The 19,898-nt window shown below is 54.2% G+C and overlaps 2 protein-coding genes across 4 annotated transcripts; both read left to right on the forward strand.

Moving 5' to 3' along the window:
- Positions 1 to 7: 7 nt before the first annotated feature.
- Positions 8 to 9,694, forward strand: STT3A (STT3 oligosaccharyltransferase complex catalytic subunit A). Its single transcript, XM_005142801.3, has 19 exons — positions 8 to 366; positions 1,662 to 1,745; positions 1,884 to 2,009; positions 2,112 to 2,172; positions 2,944 to 3,065; positions 3,231 to 3,376; positions 3,926 to 4,016; positions 4,426 to 4,532; positions 5,050 to 5,214; positions 5,425 to 5,605; positions 6,544 to 6,699; positions 6,823 to 6,914; positions 7,534 to 7,689; positions 7,799 to 7,987; positions 8,067 to 8,183; positions 8,264 to 8,366; positions 8,882 to 9,070; positions 9,189 to 9,304; positions 9,393 to 9,694. The coding sequence occupies exons 3-19, from the start codon at positions 1,922 to 1,924 to the stop codon at positions 9,429 to 9,431; spliced, it is 2,118 nt and encodes a 705-aa protein (XP_005142858.1). The 5' UTR covers positions 8 to 366; positions 1,662 to 1,745; positions 1,884 to 1,921; the 3' UTR covers positions 9,432 to 9,694.
- A 193-nt stretch (positions 9,695 to 9,887) lies between these two features.
- Positions 9,888 to 15,417, forward strand: CHEK1 (checkpoint kinase 1). Of its 3 annotated transcripts, XM_005142802.3 has the most exons (12): positions 9,888 to 9,973; positions 10,363 to 10,586; positions 11,049 to 11,113; positions 11,188 to 11,257; positions 11,635 to 11,823; positions 12,534 to 12,638; positions 12,715 to 12,810; positions 12,884 to 12,992; positions 13,555 to 13,732; positions 14,342 to 14,473; positions 14,571 to 14,672; positions 15,202 to 15,417. In XM_005142802.3, exons 1-12 carry the CDS (start codon positions 9,909 to 9,911, stop codon positions 15,295 to 15,297), a joined length of 1,431 nt encoding a protein of 476 aa, XP_005142859.2. In that variant the 5' UTR covers positions 9,888 to 9,908; the 3' UTR covers positions 15,298 to 15,417. The 3 variants fall into 3 exon arrangements, with proteins under 3 accessions (XP_005142859.2, XP_030899308.2, XP_030899310.2); XM_031043448.2 differs by lacking the exon at positions 9,888 to 9,973 and having other exon boundaries at positions 9,987 to 10,586; XM_031043450.2 differs by lacking the exon at positions 9,888 to 9,973 and having other exon boundaries at positions 9,987 to 10,586; positions 12,911 to 12,992.
- Positions 15,418 to 19,898: the final 4,481 nt, after the last annotated feature.

A 19,898-nucleotide genomic window follows, 5' to 3' on the forward strand; every position in this document is an offset into this window, starting at 1 on the left:
ACACGGAAACATTAAACGGACGAAACACGACTTGTGCCCCGTGACCAACCCGCACCCGGCGCCGCCGCTTGGCACCGCCCCACGTGTCACCACCCACGTGGCGGGGCCGCTGCCTGCTTCCGCTTCTGCCCACGTGACGCACTCAACAGCTCTTGGGGACACGTCGCGGCTCGTTCGCCGTAGCTCCGTCTCCGCCAATCAGAAGGCGCCGTACACGGCCCGCCCCGCCCCTCCGCCTGAGTGCGCGGCGGCTCGGCCAATGAGAGCGGCCGTGTTCGGAGTGGCGACCAATGGCGAGCGGGGGCGGGGCGCGGCGGAGGGCAAGGGAGGCTGCGCAAGGCGGATGGACGGGGCGGCGGGGTCCGGGTGAGGGCCGTGGATCAGGGGGTGAAAGGCTACGGGCAGGGGGCTGTGGGGGTCTATGGGGTGTGTGTGGGGCAGGGGGCTGTGGGGGGTTATGGGGTGTGTGTGGGGCAAGGGGGCTGTGGGGGGTTATGGGGTGTGTGTGGGGCAAGGGGGCTGTGGGGGGTTATGGGGTGTGTGTGGGGCAGGGGGCTGTGGGGGGTTATGGGGTGTGTGTGGGGCAAGGGGGCTGTGGGGGTTTATGGGGTGTGGGGGGTGTGTGTGGGGCAGGGAGCTGTGGGGGTTATGGGGTGTGTGTGGGGCAGGGGGCTGTGGGGGTGTGTGGGGTGTGTGTGGGGCAGGGGGCTGTGGGGGGTCTGTGGGGTGTGTGTGGGGCAGAGGGCTGTGGGGGGTCTATGGGGTGTGTGTGGGGCAGGGGGCTGTGGGGGCTCTATGGGGTGTGTGTGGGGCAGGGGGCTGTGGGAGGTTATGGGGTGTGTGTGTTTTGGGGGTAGGTGATGCTGTGGGATGAGGGGCTGCTGGTTGTCAGGGGCTGGAGGCTGTGGGATGTGGAGCTGTGGGGTGCTGTGCGGAGATGGGGTGTGCAGGGAGGTGGCTGTGGGGTGCTGCATGGGGGATTTATGGGGGGCACAGTACCTTGTGGGGCACAGACCAGCTCAGAGGGGCTGGCAGTGACTGCAGGGCCATAATCCGTAGCCTAGGGATGGCTCTTCCTCCTTCCTGTTCCAGCATCCTGGGACTGGCTTCCCCCATAGCTGTGGTGGGGCAAAGGGTCCCCCACACTCCATGAGTGGTCTGCTGGAGCTGTGAAATCAGGGTACCAGTGGGACCCCACTGGCAGAACCGCTCATGCCCTGCAGGCATCCACATGACATCTTCCTGAGCTGCTGCTTGTTATCCCCAGGGAGCCAGGACATAAATCCATCAGGGGCTTGTTTCTGTGTCCGTGGTGAACATGTGCAAGTTAAATCGCTTCTCGGTCACCAAAACGTCTTTTTTCGGGCTCTGAAAGCACAGTTTGTGTTTTAAATCTCAGCCTGTCCCAGTCTCAGCTGCAGCTCTGATATGGGACTGGGTTTTTCCATACTGATTGGGCCAAGAAGCATCTTAAAGCAATCCGTGGTTTCAGGAGTACAGAAATGTTATTCCCTGGCTACAGTTTCATTTCCTTGGTGTCCAAGACCAGTTCCTTGTGTCCTCTGTGGATTGTTTTTCTCAGAAGTGATGGTTAAGCTCCAGCCAAGGGAAACGGAGTGGATTTGTTAAGAGCTTACACTTGGGCTTTGTTTCCTATGCAGAGAAACAGACGCCTCCTGTGCCCCAAAGAAGCTCTGGTCTCTATAGGAGGAAAAACCTCAGCTGAGACTGGGGCAGCTAATCAGGTGAGGATGTGAGGGAAGGGGATTTGGGGATGGGAAGCATGGATCTGGGAAGCATCTTGCAGAAGTGGAGTATTGCAGATGTGCTTCATGAAACCTTTGGAGATGCTGTGCTCTGATGCTCTTTCTGCTTGTTTTCAGGTGTTGGAGCATCCTCAGTTCTCACTTTTGATGTGAAAATGACCAAGCTGGGGTTTCTCCGGCTCTCCTATGAGAAGCAGGACACTCTGCTCAAGCTCCTCATCCTGTCCATGGCAGCTGTGCTCTGTAAGTCCTGCAGGTGCCCTGAATGGAGAATCCCGGGAGGGAGCTGCCTCTGCTTCTCTTGGAAGCTCTCATCGGGCTTTAACCCTGTCTCTGTGTTTGCAGCTTTCTCCACGAGGCTTTTCTCTGTGTTAAGGTTTGAAAGCGTCATCCATGAATTTGATCCGTAAGTGTCATCTGCTTATCTCCTGGGGGTTTTCCTCTTCCAGAGCACATGGAATTCAGGTGCTGTACACCAGGCTCAAGTTAATCCACATTGAGGATGCGGGATTTGGAGGGAGGTTTTCACTGCAGATAGGTTTTCCTCTTCCAGACCAAAAATGAACTTGCTGGGACTCTTCCTGCAACCTGGATCTAAGTAATCACTTGCCACTGGAATCCTGGAATGGTTCGGGTTGGAAGGGACCTTAAAGCTCCTCCAGCTCCAACCCCTGCCATGGGCAGGGACCCCTTCCACTGGAGCAGCTGCTCCAAGTCCCTGTGTCCAACCTGGCCTTGAACACTGCCAGGGATGGGGCAGCCACAGCTGCTCTGGGCACCCTGTGCCAGCGCCTCAGCACCCTCACAGGGAAGAGCTTCTGCCTAAGAGCTCAGCTCAGTCTCCCCTTGGGCAGGTTAAAGCCGTTCCCCTTGGCCTTTTTTGCTGGGGTTTGGTTGTTCTTGGCCTGAGCAGCACAGAGCAGGGGACTCACTGCAAGCACTCCTGGGCTTGCTGATGACTAAACCAGGCTCAAGGGAGGATGTTACCTCTGCAAACCCACTTTTAAACCCCTGAGGAGGAGCATGAGCTTTTGCAGATGAGCTTTGTAGGAGTCTTAGGGTGGAAAACACACAACACTGTCCTGCCCTGGACATCAGAGAAGGGCATCTAAATGGGCTTTCATAGGATTTAACTGCCTGTCCCAATCTGCTGGTTTAACCCCTGTCCCTGTTACAGGTACTTTAACTATCGTACAACCCGCTTCCTGGCAGAGGAGGGCTTCTATAAATTCCACAATTGGTTTGATGACCGAGCATGGTACCCCTTGGGCAGGATCATCGGTGGCACCATTTATCCAGGTAAGCTTCTGTGGAGTTGAAATGCACCTCACATGAGGGAAAATGGGAAGAGGGATGATTTGGAGGGAGCAGGGTTCCAGGGCTGGATAGGAGAAGGGGGATTCCCTTTGTCAAAGCATTCCTGATGAGACTTTTGGCTGCCCTGGTGTCGTTTCCACCTCACAGGCCTGATGATCACATCAGCAGCTATTTACCATGTGCTGCACTTCTTCCACATCACCATTGACATCCGGAATGTGTGCGTGTTCCTGGCTCCACTCTTCTCCTCCTTCACCACCATAGTGACTTACCACCTCACCAAAGAGCTCAAGGTAAGGGGTGAGTGGGATGCAGCTCACACGAGGAGAATGGGCTTGTGCAAAAGCAACTTGTGGTTGTCTTGGAAGCTTGGAGGTGACCACCACATCAGTGAAAACCCACAACTTCTGAAGTGTCGTTTTGATGCTCAGTTTTAATAGAATCATAGATAGAATGCTTTGGGTTGGAAAGGACCTTAAGATCATCCAGTTCCAACCCCCTGCCACAGGCAGGGACACCTCCCACTGGAGCAGCTGCTCCAAGCCCCTGTGTCCAACCTGGCCTTGAGCACTGCCAGGGATGGGGCAGCCACAGCTGCTCTGGGCACCCTGTGCCAGCGCCTCAGCACCCTCACAGGGAAGAACTTCCTTATATCTGCCCTGAACTGCCCCTGTTTGAGTTTGAACCCATCACCCCTTGTCCTGTCACTACAACCGCTGATGAAGAGCCCCTCTTCAGCATCCCTGTAGGATGTATTCCTTTGAGGTGTATCCATGTGGAATATAGCAAAATTCCCATGAGCTGATGGCTTTTCCCACCTTGTGGCTGGTTTCTCTCCCCAGGATGCCGGCGCAGGGCTCCTGGCTGCTGCTATGATCTCAGTTGTGCCTGGGTACATCTCCCGATCCGTTGCCGGCTCCTACGATAACGAAGGTGAGTTTGTGGCACTGGGAGCAGGGAGAGCTGCTGTTTCCAGCTATTGGCTGCTGGATGATGATGGGAAGGATGCCACAGAGAACGACAGAGGGACACTGTACTCTGTTTGTATGCATTCCAGAAGCAATGTGGGGGCTGGCAAAGGCAACAGTCTTGTTGCCAGTGATCAGGTTCCTCTCCTGTAGCTGGGCTCTGGAGCCCGTGTGAGGAGGTGCTGTGTTCAGAAACCCATTTCCCACCCCTGCCTCTTTGCATAAGGCTCTGTTTCATCTTCTGATGGAGCAGCAAAAGTGTTTATATATGCATTTTTAATGCATTGAGTGCTCTGCTGTGCCCCAGAGGTCATAGATTAACATTTCAGGGCTGATGTGAACTTGCTTTGACGCCTCTTTGTCCTTCCACCCAGGTATTGCCATCTTCTGCATGCTGTTAACTTACTACATGTGGATCAAAGCTGTCAAAACTGGCTCCATCTATTGGGCAGCCATGTGTGCTCTGGCCTACTTCTACATGGTGAGTGTTCTTTCTCCTGGCAGTGAGGTACTTTGGACTACATTCTAGATACGGTGACCAAAACCATCCAATGTCCCATTCCTGTGTCCTTGTGTTCAGGTAGCTAGAACTTGACATGACAATCCCGGACTGGTTTGGGTTGAAGGGACCTTAAAGCTCCTCCAGCTCCAACCCCTGCCACAGGCAGGGGCACCTTCCACTGGAGCAGCTGCTCCAAGCCCCTGTGTCCAACCTGGCCTTGAGCACTGCCAGGGATGGGGCAGCCACAGCTGCTCTGGGCACCCTGTGCCAGCGCCTCAGCACCCTCACAGGGAACAGCTTCCTAACATCCCATCTCAATCTCTGTCAGGTTAGGGCTCCTGTCAGTTTACTCTCAGGGCTGATCTCAATCAAGTCTCCACCCAGCTCCTATTTGTGCTTGATCCCAGGAATATCAAACCTGCTGCGTTTGAGCTCTGCTGTGAGACCTGTTCCATCCTGGAACTTGTGGTGTGTTGTTTGTTTTCTCTCTTGGCAGGTCTCCTCGTGGGGTGGCTACGTCTTTCTGATTAACCTCATACCCTTGCATGTTCTTGTGCTGATGCTGACCGGGCGCTTCTCCCACAGGATCTACGTAGCCTATTGCACTGTCTACTGCTTGGGAACCATCCTCTCCATGCAGATCTCTTTTGTTGGCTTCCAGGTGGGGACCAGAATGATTTGCAAACACAAGGAATGGTCATTTTGTTGCTTGTAACAGAACATCAACGAGTTTTTCTTTTGCCTTTGCCCTTGAGGCTGTAAGTGGGTGCTGGCTTCTAGTTGGAGATCTTGCTAATGCTGATTTGTTGCAAAATTAGCTTATGGACTCTTGTTCTCCTCCATCCCTGATCCACATCTCCCCTGCTTGCAGCCTGTCCTCTCCTCGGAGCACATGGCTGCCCTTGGAGTCTTTGGCTTGTGTCAGATCCACGCCTTCGTTGACTACCTTCGGAGCAAACTGAACCCGCAGCAGTTCGAAATCCTCTTCAGGAGTGTCATCTCCCTGGTTGGCTTTGTTCTCCTCACTATCGGGGCTGTGCTGATGCTAACAGGTAGCCTGAGATGGTGGGGACCATGAGTGCATTCTACTACCTCCTTTCCTTGCTTTGGATCATAGAATCCCAGACAGGTCTGGGTTGGAAGGGACCTTAGAGGTCCTCCATTTCCAACCCCCCTGCCACAGGCAGGGACCCCTTCCACTGGAGCAGCTGCTCCAAGCCCCTGTGTCCAACCTGGCCTTGAGCACTGCCAGGGATGGGGCAGCCACAGCTTCTCTGGGCACCCTGTGCCAGCGCCTCAGCACCCTCACAGGGAACAGCTTCTGCCTCAGAGCTCAGCTCAGTCTCCCCTCTGGCAGGTTCAAGCCATTCCCCTTGGCCTGTCTCTACATCCCTTGTCCCAAGCCCCTCTCCAGCTTTCCTGCAGCCCCTTTAGGCACTGGAGCTGCTCTCAAGTCTCCCCTTCAGGAGCCTTCTCTTGTCCAGGCTGCCACAGCCCAGCTCTCTCAGCCTGGCTCCAGAGCAGAGCTGCTCCTGCCTTTGCAGTATTTCCCTGCTCTTTGCAAAGCACATTGTTTGTCAATCCAAATCCCACATTCCTGCCTGCAGGCCCGCCCTGTGAGGTGGAGGCTGGGTCCTGCCCCAGTTTCTTCATCACCAGGAAAAGACTTGGGAAGCAGCTGTAAGATCTGGGCTGCTGCTGTCACAGGATGCAGAGAGTAACCTGCCATGACTTGGTGTGCTGGAGCTGCTGAACTGACACATGTTGATTTGTAGTAGCAAAGAGATGCTAAAAATGGCTGGTGGGGGGAGAAGCCTTTTTTAGGGTAAAATTGCTCTTTATTTCCTTTCTAAAATGCCAGCTTTTAGTAATGGGGATGTTAAACAAACTCTGGGATTGCTCAGCCAGCCTTACACATGCTTCCCCTGTGAGGGGTCGTATCAACATTGTTGGAACTGAAATTGGTTGGGTTTTATCTCCTCTTGCCTAGGGAAAATCTCCCCGTGGACGGGGCGTTTCTACTCCCTCCTGGATCCTTCCTATGCAAAGAACAACATTCCCATCATTGCCTCGGTCTCTGAGCACCAGCCCACCACTTGGTCCTCCTATTACTTTGACCTGCAGCTCCTCGTGTTCATGTTCCCAGGTGAGCCCAACGCAGATTCCATCAGACCCTGATGCATTAAAGACTGTGCCTCTGTGGCTGTTTCTCACTGGAGGCAGCAGATCCCCAAGGTGGACCTGACCCGTTTCTCTCTCCTCTCCACAGTTGGTCTCTATTACTGCTTCAGTAACCTCTCGGACGCCCGCATTTTCATCATCATGTATGGCGTGACCAGCATGTACTTCTCTGCTGTGATGGTGAGGGGCTGCTTCCTGCTGGGCACAAGTGTGACGGAGAAATGGTCCTCACAAAGCTGATTTAATGTTCTCTTTTCTCAAGCTGATGATGGTTCTTCCACCCTGAGCTGGCTGAAGTGTTTGTGAGGCTTTGCTCCCTTCCTTAAAACTGCTTTATTGACCTCCCCGAGCAGTGAGGGAATGTGATGTGGCAAAGCTCAAAGGGTTTGGTGTCCCTTGCTTCCAAATGGCCACTCTGGGTCTCTTCCTGGTCTTCCATAGCTGAGTTGCAACCCCAAACAAATTTTCCAGGTATCTGAGCAGTCACTCCTGCCCATAGCTGCTGCTGAGTCTGTTTCCACTCTTGCTTTAGCACCCCAAGCTCTAAATACGGGTTGATTTTTGCTATGGAGGTATCTATGAATCCTTGGCTCCACCTAAGCCTGCCCAAGAATGCTCAGTTGAGGTCAGTTCTTCACATTGGCCTGTTTTGAAGTCTTCAGAGAACATCCCTTAGGGGCTAAATAAGTCAGCTGCAGGTTTATGTTGATGCTGAGGTTTCTGGTGTCTCATTTCCCTTCTCTCAGGTTCCTGCCTGGATTTCTTCTCCAGCAACCACTGATGGTTCTGTTACCCACAGGTGCGTCTCATGCTGGTGCTGGCCCCAGTGATGTGCATCCTCTCTGGCATCGGGGTTTCTCAGGTGCTGTCCACCTACATGAAGAACCTGGATATCAGCCGGCCAGACAAGAAGAGCAAAAAGCAGCAAGACTCCACCTACCCCATCAAAAACGAAGTGAGTTGGGCTGGCTTGGGACAGGAGGAGGAGACACCTCATCCTGGCTGGGGACAAGTGGAGGTGGTGGCCTCTTCCATTCAGTGTTGATCCCAGTTTGTTCCCCCAGGTTGCCAGTGGCATGATCCTGGTCATGGCTTTCTTCCTGATCACCTACACCTTCCATTCCACGTGGGTGACCAGCGAGGCATACTCATCCCCCTCCATCGTGCTCTCTGCCCGTGGGGGGGATGGCAGCAGGATCATTTTTGATGACTTCAGAGAAGCTTATTACTGGCTGCGGCACAACACACCAGAGGTAAATGGGGATGATTTGGGTGGTGGGGACCCAATGTTGTCCCCTGAGGTGCCAACAGCACATCTGGTGTTGTGTGTAGGATGCAAAGGTGATGTCCTGGTGGGATTACGGGTACCAGATAACCGCCATGGCCAACAGGACCATCTTGGTGGACAACAACACCTGGAACAACACTCACATCTCCCGTGTTGGTCAGGTAGGTCCTTCCCTCACCCACTGCCTTGTCCTGCCTTTCTGGGGCACCTCATGGTATCACTGACACCGCATCTGCTCCAGGCCATGGCATCAACGGAGGAGAGAGCCTATGAGATCATGAGGGAGCTGGATGTCAGCTATGTGTTGGTCATCTTCGGAGGCCTCACTGGGTACTCATCTGATGGTAAGATCTCACTCTGAGCTGGGTCAACCCCATTTAGGGGCCGTTTGTGGCTCAGGCTTCTCCAAAATAGCTCTGAGGAGTGAAATTCCACCTGCAGCTGAGGCTGCAAAGTGGAAACGGTATCAAAACACTCCTCTTTGGAAGCTGCATGTGCGTTTGTCACACTCCAACACTCAGCTTCTTGCTCTTGGCCTCCCAACTCAACCTCTTTGCTCTAGGCCTTCCATCTCAACTCCTTGCTGTGGGCCTCCCAGCTCAATTCAACCCCTCGCTTGCAGCCCACAAACTCAACCTCCTCATTCTTTCACCTTGACTCCTTGTTCTTTCACCACCCAACTCAACCCTCTCACTCCCCCAGCTCAGCTCCTTGTTCTTTCGCTTGACTCAGTCCCTTCCTCTTGACCCCCCCAACTCAACCCCTTATCTTTCACCCCCCAGCTCAACTCCTTCCCTTGCTCTTGGCCCCTCAGCTCCGCTCATTCTCCCACCTCAACACTTTGCTCTCCCCCTTTCAGACATCAACAAGTTCCTGTGGATGGTGCGGATCGGGGGCAGCACGGACACAGGGCGCCACATCAAGGAGCACGACTACTACACCCCTACGGGGGAGTTCCGTGTCGACCGCGAGGGCTCCCCGGTGCTCCTCAACTGCCTCATGTACAAGATGTGCTACTACCGCTTCGGGCAGGTCTACACTGAGGCCAGTAAGTGTCCAGAACCACCCCTGGATGGGGGGGACACCACTCCAGGGAGACCCCACCGTGCCCCCAGCATCTCTGGGGTGTGATGTGGCAGCACTGCCTGTACTTTGTCCTCTCCTAGAGCGACCGCCGGGCTATGACCGGGTGAGGAACGCCGAAATCGGCAACAAGGACTTTGAGCTGGATGTGCTGGAGGAGGCATACACCACAGAGCACTGGCTTGTCCGAATATACAAGGTGTGGCCCCAAAACAACCCCAAACCCCTCATATTTGGGCCAAAGCATTAAGTTTTCACCCCCCTGAGTCTTGTTTTTTACCTCCCAGGTGAAAGATCTGGATAACCGTGGCTTGTCAAGGACGTAGAGGTGCCGATGGGGCCACCTCGCACCGCACTGACCCAGCCTTTGCCTGTGAAGCAGAAACGTTTTGGGAGGGTTTGGTTGGGTTTGGGGGGTTTTCCTTGGGGGGAATTGGTTGTTTTGTTTTCTACAGTTTGTAAGTACAGCAGCGGGGGGTGCCCCTGCCCCTCCCTGCCCGGGGGGAGCGATTTTTATACACGCAGCAGTCGCCAAATCGGGAATAACGGCTTTAATGGGGAATTATAATTAATAAAGGTTAAAGAAGGCGGTGGTGGTGATGGTTTGGGAGCGGATGGGACGCGCTCCAGCCCTGCCCACACCGCGGGGCACAGAGCAGCACGGGTGTGAAGCTGGAGGGGGGGGGGGGTGAGGGGTGGGCACAGGGACCCAGTGCCGAGGGGGCGGGGCTTGGGCGCTGCGCGCGCAGGGAGGGGCGGGGCGCGGTTGGCGCTGGCGGGAAACGGGAGGAGGAGCGCCGGGAATGGCGGTGCCGTTCGTGCAGGACTGGGACCTGGTGCAGACCTTGGGGGAAGGAGCGTACGGGGAGTGAGTGCGGAGCGGGAGGGGTCGTGGCTTGCGCGGCCATTGCGCGGCCCTTGCGCGACCCTTGCGCGTGTCCCCGCAGACACACACTGCGTGAGCCTCCTGCCTGCCCCTTACGTGGCCGCCGCTCGGCTGTTCCGTGCGCTCTGCACGCTCTCCACTTGCGCACTGCTTGTCCCTTCGTGCCTGCTGCACCCCTCCTGCTTGGGGGTTGTGTGCCCCTTGTGCGGTCACTGTTTGCCATTGCATGCCCCTTGTGTGCCTGCTGCATGGCCACTCCACTATCTGTGCCCACCGCTTGCCCATTGTATGACCCTGATGTGCCCGCTGCATGCCTGCTGCCTGCATCCCCTGCCTGTCCCTGCCCGCAGCCTGTCTCTTGTCCCCCCCAGGGTGCAGCTCGCTGTCAACCGCCGCACCGAGGAGGCTGTGGCTGTCAAGATCGTGGACATGAAGCGTGCGGCTGACTGCCCTGAGAACATCAAGAAGGAAATCTGCATCAACAAGATGCTCAACCACGAGAACATCGTCAAGTTCTATGGGCACCGCAGGGAAGGTGCCACTCAGTACCTGTTCCTGGAGTACTGCAGCGGCGGGGAGCTCTTTGACCGCATCGGTGCGCTGCTCACAGACACCTCTTAGCACCCAGATTGGTTTGGGATGAACGGATCTTAAAGCTCATCAAGCTCCAACCCTTCTACTGGAGCAGCTGCTCCAAGCCCCTGTGTCCAACCTGGCCTTGAGCACTGCCAGGGATGGGGCAGCCACAGCTTCTCTGGGCACCCTGTGCCAGCGCCTCAGCACCCTCACAGGGAACAGCTTCTGCCTCAAAGCTCAGCTCAGTCTCCCCTTGGGCAGGTTCAAGCCATTCCCCTTGGCCTGTCCCTACAGGCCCTTGTCCCAAGCCCCTCTCCAGCTTTCCTGCAGCCCCTTTAGGCACTGGAGCTGCTCTCAGGTCCCTCCTTAAGGAGCTTTCTCTTCTCCAGGCTGAACCAGCCCAATTTTCTTTGCCTGTCTTATTAGAAACTAATCCCTAAATGGTTGAGAATCCATTTCCATTCTTTTCCCCCTTACACAGAGCCAGATATCGGGATGCCAGAGCCAGAGGCGCAGCAGTTCTTCCAGCAGTTGATTGCTGGTGTGGTGAGTGTGGTGGCAGTGCTGGTGACACCAGTGGTGGTCCCTGCACTGTGCTGACCCTTCTCTGCCATCTCCAGGTCTATCTGCACAGCATCGGCATCACCCACCGTGACCTGAAGCCGGAGAACCTGCTGCTGGATGAGCGAGGTCAGGAGGAAGGGCACGTTCTCTGTCCATTCATTTTGAGTTTTCATTTGAATTGATCTGTACATTGCAATTTGGCCTCTGTGTGCCCACTGCTTGGCTGTCACTTGCCCACCATGCGGCCACTGCAGGGTCATTGCATGCCCTGTGTTTGCCCACTGCTTAGCCATGTCATGCCCCTTGTGTGCCTGCTGATTGGTCATTGCTTGACCTGCACCTGCATCACCTGCCTGTCATATGTGCACTGCTGGCCTGCTGCTTGTTCATTGCATGCCCCTCATGTGCCTTCTGCCTGGCTACTGTGCCCCTTCTGTGCCCACCACTTGCCCTCTGTTTAACCATTGCATGCCCACTTTACCTTCCCTCTTTTCTGCTTCCAGATAACCTGAAGATCTCAGATTTCGGCCTGGCCACAGTCTTCAGGCACAACGGCCGCGAGCGGCTGCTCAATAAGATGTGTGGGACCCTGCCCTACGTGGCCCCCGAGCTGCTGCGGTGCCCTGAGTTCCATGCGGAGCCTGTCGATGTCTGGGCCTGCGGTGTGGTGCTGACGGCCATGCTGGCCGGAGGTGAGGCTGCCCCATGCGTGTGGGGCACGTGTGACGTGCTCGAGGGACATAGAGGGAGGTGTGTGGAGTTCTTGGGATGGGAATGGGGGTGACCTGTCAAGGGAGGGGATCCTGCCCCTCTGCTGTGCTCTGTGAGACCCCCCCTGCAGCCTGATCCAGCCCTGGGGCAGCAGCACAAGAGGGACCTGGAGCTGTTGGAGTGAGGCCAGAGGAGGCCATGGAGCTGCTGCGAGGGCTGGAGCAGCTCTGCTCTGGAGCCAGGCTGAGAGAGCTGGGCTGGGGCAGCCTGGACAAGAGAAGGCTCCTGAAGGGGAGACCTGAGAGCAGCTCCAGTGCCTGAAGGGGCTGCAGGAAAGCTGGAGAGGGGCTTGGGACAAGGGCCTGTAGGGACAGGCCAAGGGGAATGGCTTGAACCTGCCAGAAGGGAGATTGGGATGAGCTCTTAGGCAGAAGCTGTTCCCTGTGAGGGTGCTGAGGCGCTGGCACAGGGTGCCCAGAGAACAGGGGGGCAACACAAGGGGTGCAGTGCAGAGATGCCTGCCATGGGAGATGACCATCGTGCTGGTGCACGCTGCAGGGCTTTGCACATTGAAAACCCCAAAGAAATGGTGTTCATTCCCCCTCCCCTCGCAAAACCTCCCCATGTGCTGCCTCCTTGGCTGCCTTCTGCCCTTCTCATGGTGCAGTAACAGAGGTTTCCCCTCCGGCAGAGCTGCCCTGGGACCAGCCCAGCGACAGCTGCCAGGAATACAGTGACTGGAAGGAGAGGAAAACCTACCTCCCGCCTTGGAAAAAGATTGATTCTGCACCCTTAGGTGAGCACCCAGCACCCCCAGCAGTGCCCCATGCCATGCTGGGATCACCATTCCCAACCCTCTCCATCTCTCCCAGCTTTACTGCACAAGATCCTGACGGAGAGCCCTGCAGCGAGGATCACCATTTCCGATATCAAGAAGGACCGGTGGTACAGCAAACCCCTCAAGAAGGGTAAGGGGATACAGGGGAATGCGTTCGTCACTCCTGGTTTAGGGAATTATTGGGGTGTCTCGTCCCTTTGCAGGCATCAAGCGGGCTCGTGTGTCCACAGGGGGGGTCTCTGATTCTCCCGGTGGCTTCTCCAAGCACATCCGATCTGATATGGACTTCTCACCTGTGAAGAGCCCACTTGGGTGAGCCCCCGATTCCCTCTGTGTCCCCCTCCGTGCCCTGGGGTATGTAAGTGCCTTGTCACTGTTGGGCTTTGCAGTTCTTTGCACCTTCCAGGCCTTTCCCTGTGTTCTCCCCATGAGGTGGGTGGTGGAAGCCATGCACAAGCCTGTGTTTATCCTGCTTGTGCAATGCAGGGCTTTCCAGAATCGTGGAATGGTTTGGGCTGGAAAGGACTTTAAACCTCATCCAGTTCCAACCACTGGAGCAGCTGCTCCAAGCCCCTGTGTCCAACCTGGCCTTGAGCACTGCCAGGGATGGGGCAGCCACAGCTTCTCTGGGCACCCTGTGCCAGCGCCTCAGCACCCTCACAGGGAAAAGCTGCTTCTTTATATTCAACCTAAATCTACTCTGTTTCAACCTGATCCCATTCCCTCTTGTCCTATTGCTACAGTCCCCCATGAAAAGCCCCTCTCCAATATCCTGCTACAATTCCTATGCTGAAATATCCGTGCGTTCCCCATCCTTGCAGCCTCTCCTTTGCACTTGCACCCATATAACACCCCGTCTCCCCTTGCATTGCAGTGAGGAGAAGGTGAGCTACTCCACATCACAGCCGGAGCCAGGCACCGGTGGGATGCTCTGGGATTGTGGAGCAGCTGCTATCGACAAGCTGGTCCAGGGCATCAGCTTCTCCCAGCCCACCTGCCCCGAGCACATGCTGGTCAACAGCCAGCTCCTCGGCACCCCTGGCTCCTCACAGGTATGGGGCTCAATTCTATGGGGTGCAGCTCTGCAGTATTTGGGGTGTAGATTTGCAGCATATATAATACTAGGGAGTAGCTTTGCACTATTGGTCATCTCTGGATGTGATTTTGCAGCATATAGGAAACAACTTTGCAGTGTTTTTAGCGGCAGGATGCGGCTTTGCAGCATTTATGATACCAAGATGCAGCTTTACATGGTTTTGCCATCTCCAGAAGAAGCTTTGGGTGCATCTTTAGGGTATTTTTAGCAGCAGGATGCAGCTTTGCAGTGTTTAGGTACTGCTTTCCAACTGCAGTGTTTGGGATGCAACTTTTCATCCCATTTATAACCTCAGAGCCCGACTTTGCTGTATTTAGGATGCAGCTTTGCATTATATTTGTGAGACTCAGAGGCAACTGTACAGTATTTATGCCATTAGGGAGCAGTTTTGTGGTACTGGGCTGCAGCTTCGCAGTGTTTCTAATGTTCGGGATGCAGGTTTGCATCCCAGGCGATGCAGGTCGCAGCCTTTGCCATCAGGGAGTGCAGCTTTCCAGGGCTTACCCTCGGGACTGCTGCATCCCGGTGGGATTTCTGACCTTTCCCATGGCTTTGGGGCCGGCAGAGCCCGTGGCAGCGCCTGGTGAAGCGGATGACGCGGTTCTTCACCAAGCTGGATGCTGATGGCTCGTACCGTGCCCTGAAGGAGGTGTGTGAGAAGATGGGCTACGGCTGGAAGAAGAGTTGCACCAACCAGGTGGGTGCTGGGGGGGCGAGATCCTGGGGTGCAGCCTCCCTGCTGTTGTATCTGCAAGTAACCCAGGGGATGCTCCCCTCCTCGCTGCTGTTTTCAGGTCACCATCTCGACCACGGACAGGAGGAACAACAAACTCATCTTCAAGGTGAACCTGGTGGAGATGGAGAGCAAGATCTTGGTGGATTTTCGCCTCTCCAAGGTGGGCACATGGTGATGCACAGTAGGTGTAAGGTGATGCATGACGGGTGCAAGGTCATGCAGGACCATTCAAGGTGAGGCAGGACCATGGTAGGTGGGTGCAGGATGATGCAGGACCATGTTAGGTGGGTGCAGGATGATGCAGAACCATGGTGGGTGAGTGCAGGGTGATGCAGGACCATGGTAGGTGGGTGCAGGATGATGCAGGACCATGATGGGTGGGTGCAGGGTGATGCAGAACCATGATGGGTGAGTGCAGGATGATGCAGGACTGTGTTAGGTGGGTGCAGGATGATGCAGGACCATGTTACTTGGGTGCAGGATGATGCAGGACCATGCTGGGTGGGTGCAGGATGATGCAGGACCATGTTAGGTGGGTGCAGGGTGATGCAGGACCATGTTAGGTGGGTGCAGGATGATGCAGGACCATGGTAGGTGGGTGCAGGGTGATGCAGGGCCGTGTTAGGTGGGTGCAGGGTGATGCAGGACCGTGTTAGGTGAGTGCAAGGTAACAACCTCTCCTCACACAGGGCGATGGCCTGGAATTCAAGAGACACTTTCTGAAGATCAAGGGCAAGCTCAGCGACATCATCAGCACGCAGAAAGTCTGGCTGCCTGCCACCTGAGCCCCAGCCTTCCTCCTCCTCCTCCTCCTCCTCCTCCTTTTCCTCTTCCTGTGGGGAGCACCCAACCAGCTGCACACTTCAGGTTTTAATGGTTCAATAAAGTCCTTGGGGAGACATGGATCAATGCTTCCTGCAAGCAGGGAGGCTGCAATGGGTCCCATCCTGCCACAGTCCCTGGAGGGTACAGGGATGGACTGATGGGTCCATCAAAATTTACCCAAAATGCCCCCAAATGCCTGAAATGACCCTAAATTATGCACAAATTGCCCCCAAACCAACTCAAACCCGTCCAGAAGTGCTTCACATTTCACTCAAACCACCAGATCCCAAAGTGCAAACATCCAGCCCCTGCTCCTAAGCTGAAGGGGCCAGGATAGAAAGCTGGTGCTGGGCTCACACACTGAGCTCTGTAACACCATCACCAACATGGATAGCCACACTTACACTCTCCACAGCTGCACTTTTAGGTAGGTAAGTAATGGAGGATATCTGTGTTGGTGGCACTGTTCCCAAGGTCACCACATTGTGGGACATGCTTGGAGCAGGCTGCTCTAGTGGAAGGTGTCCCTACTAGTGGCAGAGGGATGAAACATGAGCTTTAAGGTCCCTTCCAGCCCATCCCATTCTGTGTCCTATGCTCGGGCTCTAGGACCCATTGGAAGGAAGCAAAAAACCAAAACCAGTTTGCATTGCCCCAGAATAGCAAAAAACAACCCAAACTGACCCAAATGGCCCTAAAACCAGAGAGAAGTATCCCAAGGCTGCCCCAAGTGCTCCTAAGCCTGCCCAAATTGCCTGCAAAAGGCCCAAAATGCCCCAAAGCAACTGAAAGTGTCCCAAAATACCCCAAACCAGCCTGAAATGCCCCAAAGTGCCCCAACAACCCACACAAATTGTCCCAAGTCAGCTCAAATGACCCCCAAAATGGCTTTAATGGTCCTAAACCAGCTCCAAAATAGTCCAAAACTCACCAAAATGCCCCATAAGTCCCCACATCAGCTCAACATTCACCCAAAATGCCTCCAGATGGCTGGAATTACCCCAAATTATGCACAAAGAGCACAAACTGTGCCCCAAACCTTCCAGAAATGCCCCCAAAACGCCTTGAAATGCCCCAAATTACACTCAAACCACAAGATCCCAGAGTGCAAACATCCAGGCCCTGCTCAGCCTAAGGGGCCAGGACAGAAAGCTGGTGCTTGATGATGCTTCGGCAGAGGAGCAGGTGAGTAGAGGATGGGGGCTCCTCTGAAGAAATAGGGGTAACAGGTTGATTTGGGGCTGATTCCCCCCAAAAGCCCTTTCCATGATGGGCTGTGGAGCTGGAGCCGCTGTGGTGGCCCTAAACTACTCCAAACCCCCTGATTCTGGGTCTGCAAGGGTTGGGGCAGGGGTGCTGGTGTGGGGTCTGCTGCTGAGCCAGCATTCACATTTAGGTGCTAAGTCATCCTCATGCTAGAAGTCAAGTTATTTCGGCTAAAGCCTATTAGCTTGCTCTCAAATTTGCCCCTTTTCCTTCAAATAGTGCCAGTTCCTTTGCACAGTCCATAGTATGCACACTTGAGCTACCACACGAACTTTCCATCATGTCCACAAATGAACAGTTAATAAAGCCATAGTCAGCAGTAGCACAAGCACAGGCTGGGCCAGAATACTAAGAAGCTGAGTTGCTGTAGGAGATTGCCATTTTGTCCCTACCCAGAAAATGATGCCCTCCAGTTTTCCTGGTGTCGGTGATGCTGAACAGTCCATAGTGCTTGGTGAGAAGTCTCATTGAGCTGTATCATCTTCTTGAGGTCTGGGTGATACAACATCATCTTCAGCAGTTCTGGTTTCATTCCAGTCTGTAGGGCAGGTATATCATGGTATAACACATAGGTATCCTGTATTGGTTGGTAGCTACAGGGATGGTGTAGTTAAAATCACATCCAATGGTTTCGGTAGAATGACACACACACAAGTTAGTCGCATTTGTTTTATCAATTGTGACATTCTCACACATGGTTCTTATACAAGCACATCCTTTTCCAGTATAATACACTTGGGATCTTGCAGGAGTGACAGGTCATTTAGCAAACACAAGTACTACCCTCAGTATCAAGGCAGAGATCTTTGTTTTCAGGTCTAGGATTTACACAGATAAACCCTAACTGTTCTCTTGAGGTACCTGCCTCTGTACTTCCAGTTTGGGTCCTAGTGTTAAATCTTGCCCATACATGGTGGCTCATTGCTCTCACTGATGGTCTCTAGCGACAACAGACATCTAATGAACATATGTCTAATATTTGGCATGCTCGGTTGTCAATACAGAAGCAGTAATTTGTCTTTGAAATGGGTTAGACATGAAAATTTACTGGTTTCAACCATTCTTGGGTATGTTTTCTTGAACTTTGTGGTATCATGACTTCTAGCAATACCTGTTGGTACCTCTTGTGGCAGAAGTCCTGTTTCTCCTTCCCTAATAATAGCCGCTGCAACAGACTGTAACCAAGGTTGTGAGTGACTACAGCTTAAGGCTAAGGACACTTTTCCTGGTGAATCCCATAGGAAGTCAGTAACATGCTCTGGGTGCTTGGAGGTGTGTTCTGCTAACCCTGTTGTAAGATCCCTTAGCAACTGCTGTCTTTCAGCAATGGGAAGGAGAGATGATCTGAGTGGAGTTTCTGGATTTCCCACCCCTGAGGTGACTGTGCTTCATTTCTTTCCTAAGACTTCTTGATCAGTGGAGTTGAGGACTGCCATTCCCGATCCAAACCATCCCATCAAATCCCTTCCAAGTCTAGTATGGGCTGTTCTAAACTGAATCCAGCTTCCCCATCGTATAAGGCTTTGCTTAGTAAAAGATTTGCATTCCAATTTTACAGTTATCAGCCTGTAGCTTTCCCACCCCTTTCTTTTAAGGGTATTTGGGGTTCAGCATCAATGTTTGTTCATTTGATTGCTTTACCTCAAAAAGGTCCTGCAAATGAGAGGCTGTGATATTGGCACATTCTAAAGGGGAGAAGTCTGTAGGGGAGAAGGGAGTAGGTGTAGCTTGTGTGGAGACTTCCACTCAGCCTAATTGTTATTCTATCAAGCCCTTGATTCCAGTTAAATGCCAGAGTATTTGGTTTGGTCACTGCAAGGCTAAGTTGGCAAGAGTCATCATTTAAACCCAGTCAGCCATGAATCATGCAGTCTCTCTCTCTCACACCCCCCCCCACTTCTTGCCCTCCCCCTGCTCCCTGAGGGATGGGGAGGAGAATCAAAAGAATGCAACTCCCCCAGGTAAGAACAGGCTAATAACTAAGGTATAACACAAATCACTGCTGCTACCACCAATAGTAAGAATGATAAAGGATATAACAGGGCAAGTGAAGAGAATACAACACCTCACCAGCCACTGACCCATAACTCACCCCCCCCTGCCCGACTGAGCACCGACCGATACCTCCTCCATCCCCCAGAGCTCCAGCCCTTCCGGGTCTCTCCCCGTTCTATCCTGGCTATGACGTGCTATGTTATGGAATACCTCATTGGCTAGCCTGGGTCAGCTGTCCTGTCTCTGCTTCCTCCCGGCCTCCCCTCCTCCCTGGCAGAGCATGAGCTCAGAAAAGGCCTTGGACAAACCAAACCTTTGAGCAGTAACTCAAAACACACTTGATATCAGCAACTGTTCTCAGCCCCAAAGTCAAACCGCAGCAGTGCACCAGCTACAAGGAGAAAACATGACTGCTACTGCTGAACCCAGGGCACTCAAGCAGCAAGTGTGGCTCCAAACACGAGGCAGAGACCTCAGCCCTGAGCTCCTGCACAACCAGAGCAGGGAGAGAAGCTGGATGGGGCACTGGGGACCTGCCATTAACGTGTTTCATGGAACTACAGGCTGGTTTGGGTTGATGGGATCTTAAAGCTCATCCAGTTCCAACCCCTGCCATGGGCAGGGGCACCTTGCACTGGAGCAGGGTGCACCAGGCCCTGTCCAACCTGGCTTGAACAGGCAGACAGCTCTGGCACTGGATCCATCACAGCCATCCAGCTGCCTGGAGTTCTTCCTTTGGGAGGCAGAGGGCACAGAGCTGAAAGCTTCTCATTCCCATTAGGAGCAGGATGCCTTTGGTGAGCCAAAGCCTGAGGTCTGTGTGGGGTGCCATGGGTATTTCCCCACCCAAACCCCAATGCAGCACCCACCATGGAACCAAGAAACAAAGGGTTTGCCCCCTCTGGACCCTGAGCATTCACAGAAAGCCTGTGGAGCACCTGTCCCTCTTGCCAGGCCTGACCCTAAGTCCATGGGACACAAGCTTTTCATCCAGCCTTTGTCTGTACAGCACCTCCAGTCCCCAGCTCGATGGGGTTGGGATGCTCTCACTGCTCTCTTCTGTCCCCAGACCCTCAGAACCATCTCCCTCCCTGGCTTCCCTACTCCATGCTCCCTGGGATGCTTCTCCACCACCCTGACCTTTCCTGGGAGCAGTCACCAGCTGCTGTTCCAGGTCTTCCTTGGGTTTCCAGGCTGAGCTCCACCACATACGTTCTCCTGCTCAGCTCCCCACAGACCAGCCGGTCCATGCCCCCAGATCGTCCATGTGGTTATGTGGCTATAACTGTATGAGTTTACC

Source organism: Melopsittacus undulatus, chromosome 15, assembly GCF_012275295.1.
Source record: "Melopsittacus undulatus isolate bMelUnd1 chromosome 15, bMelUnd1.mat.Z, whole genome shotgun sequence".
In the NCBI taxonomy this organism is placed as follows: Eukaryota; Metazoa; Chordata; class Aves; order Psittaciformes; family Psittaculidae; genus Melopsittacus; species Melopsittacus undulatus.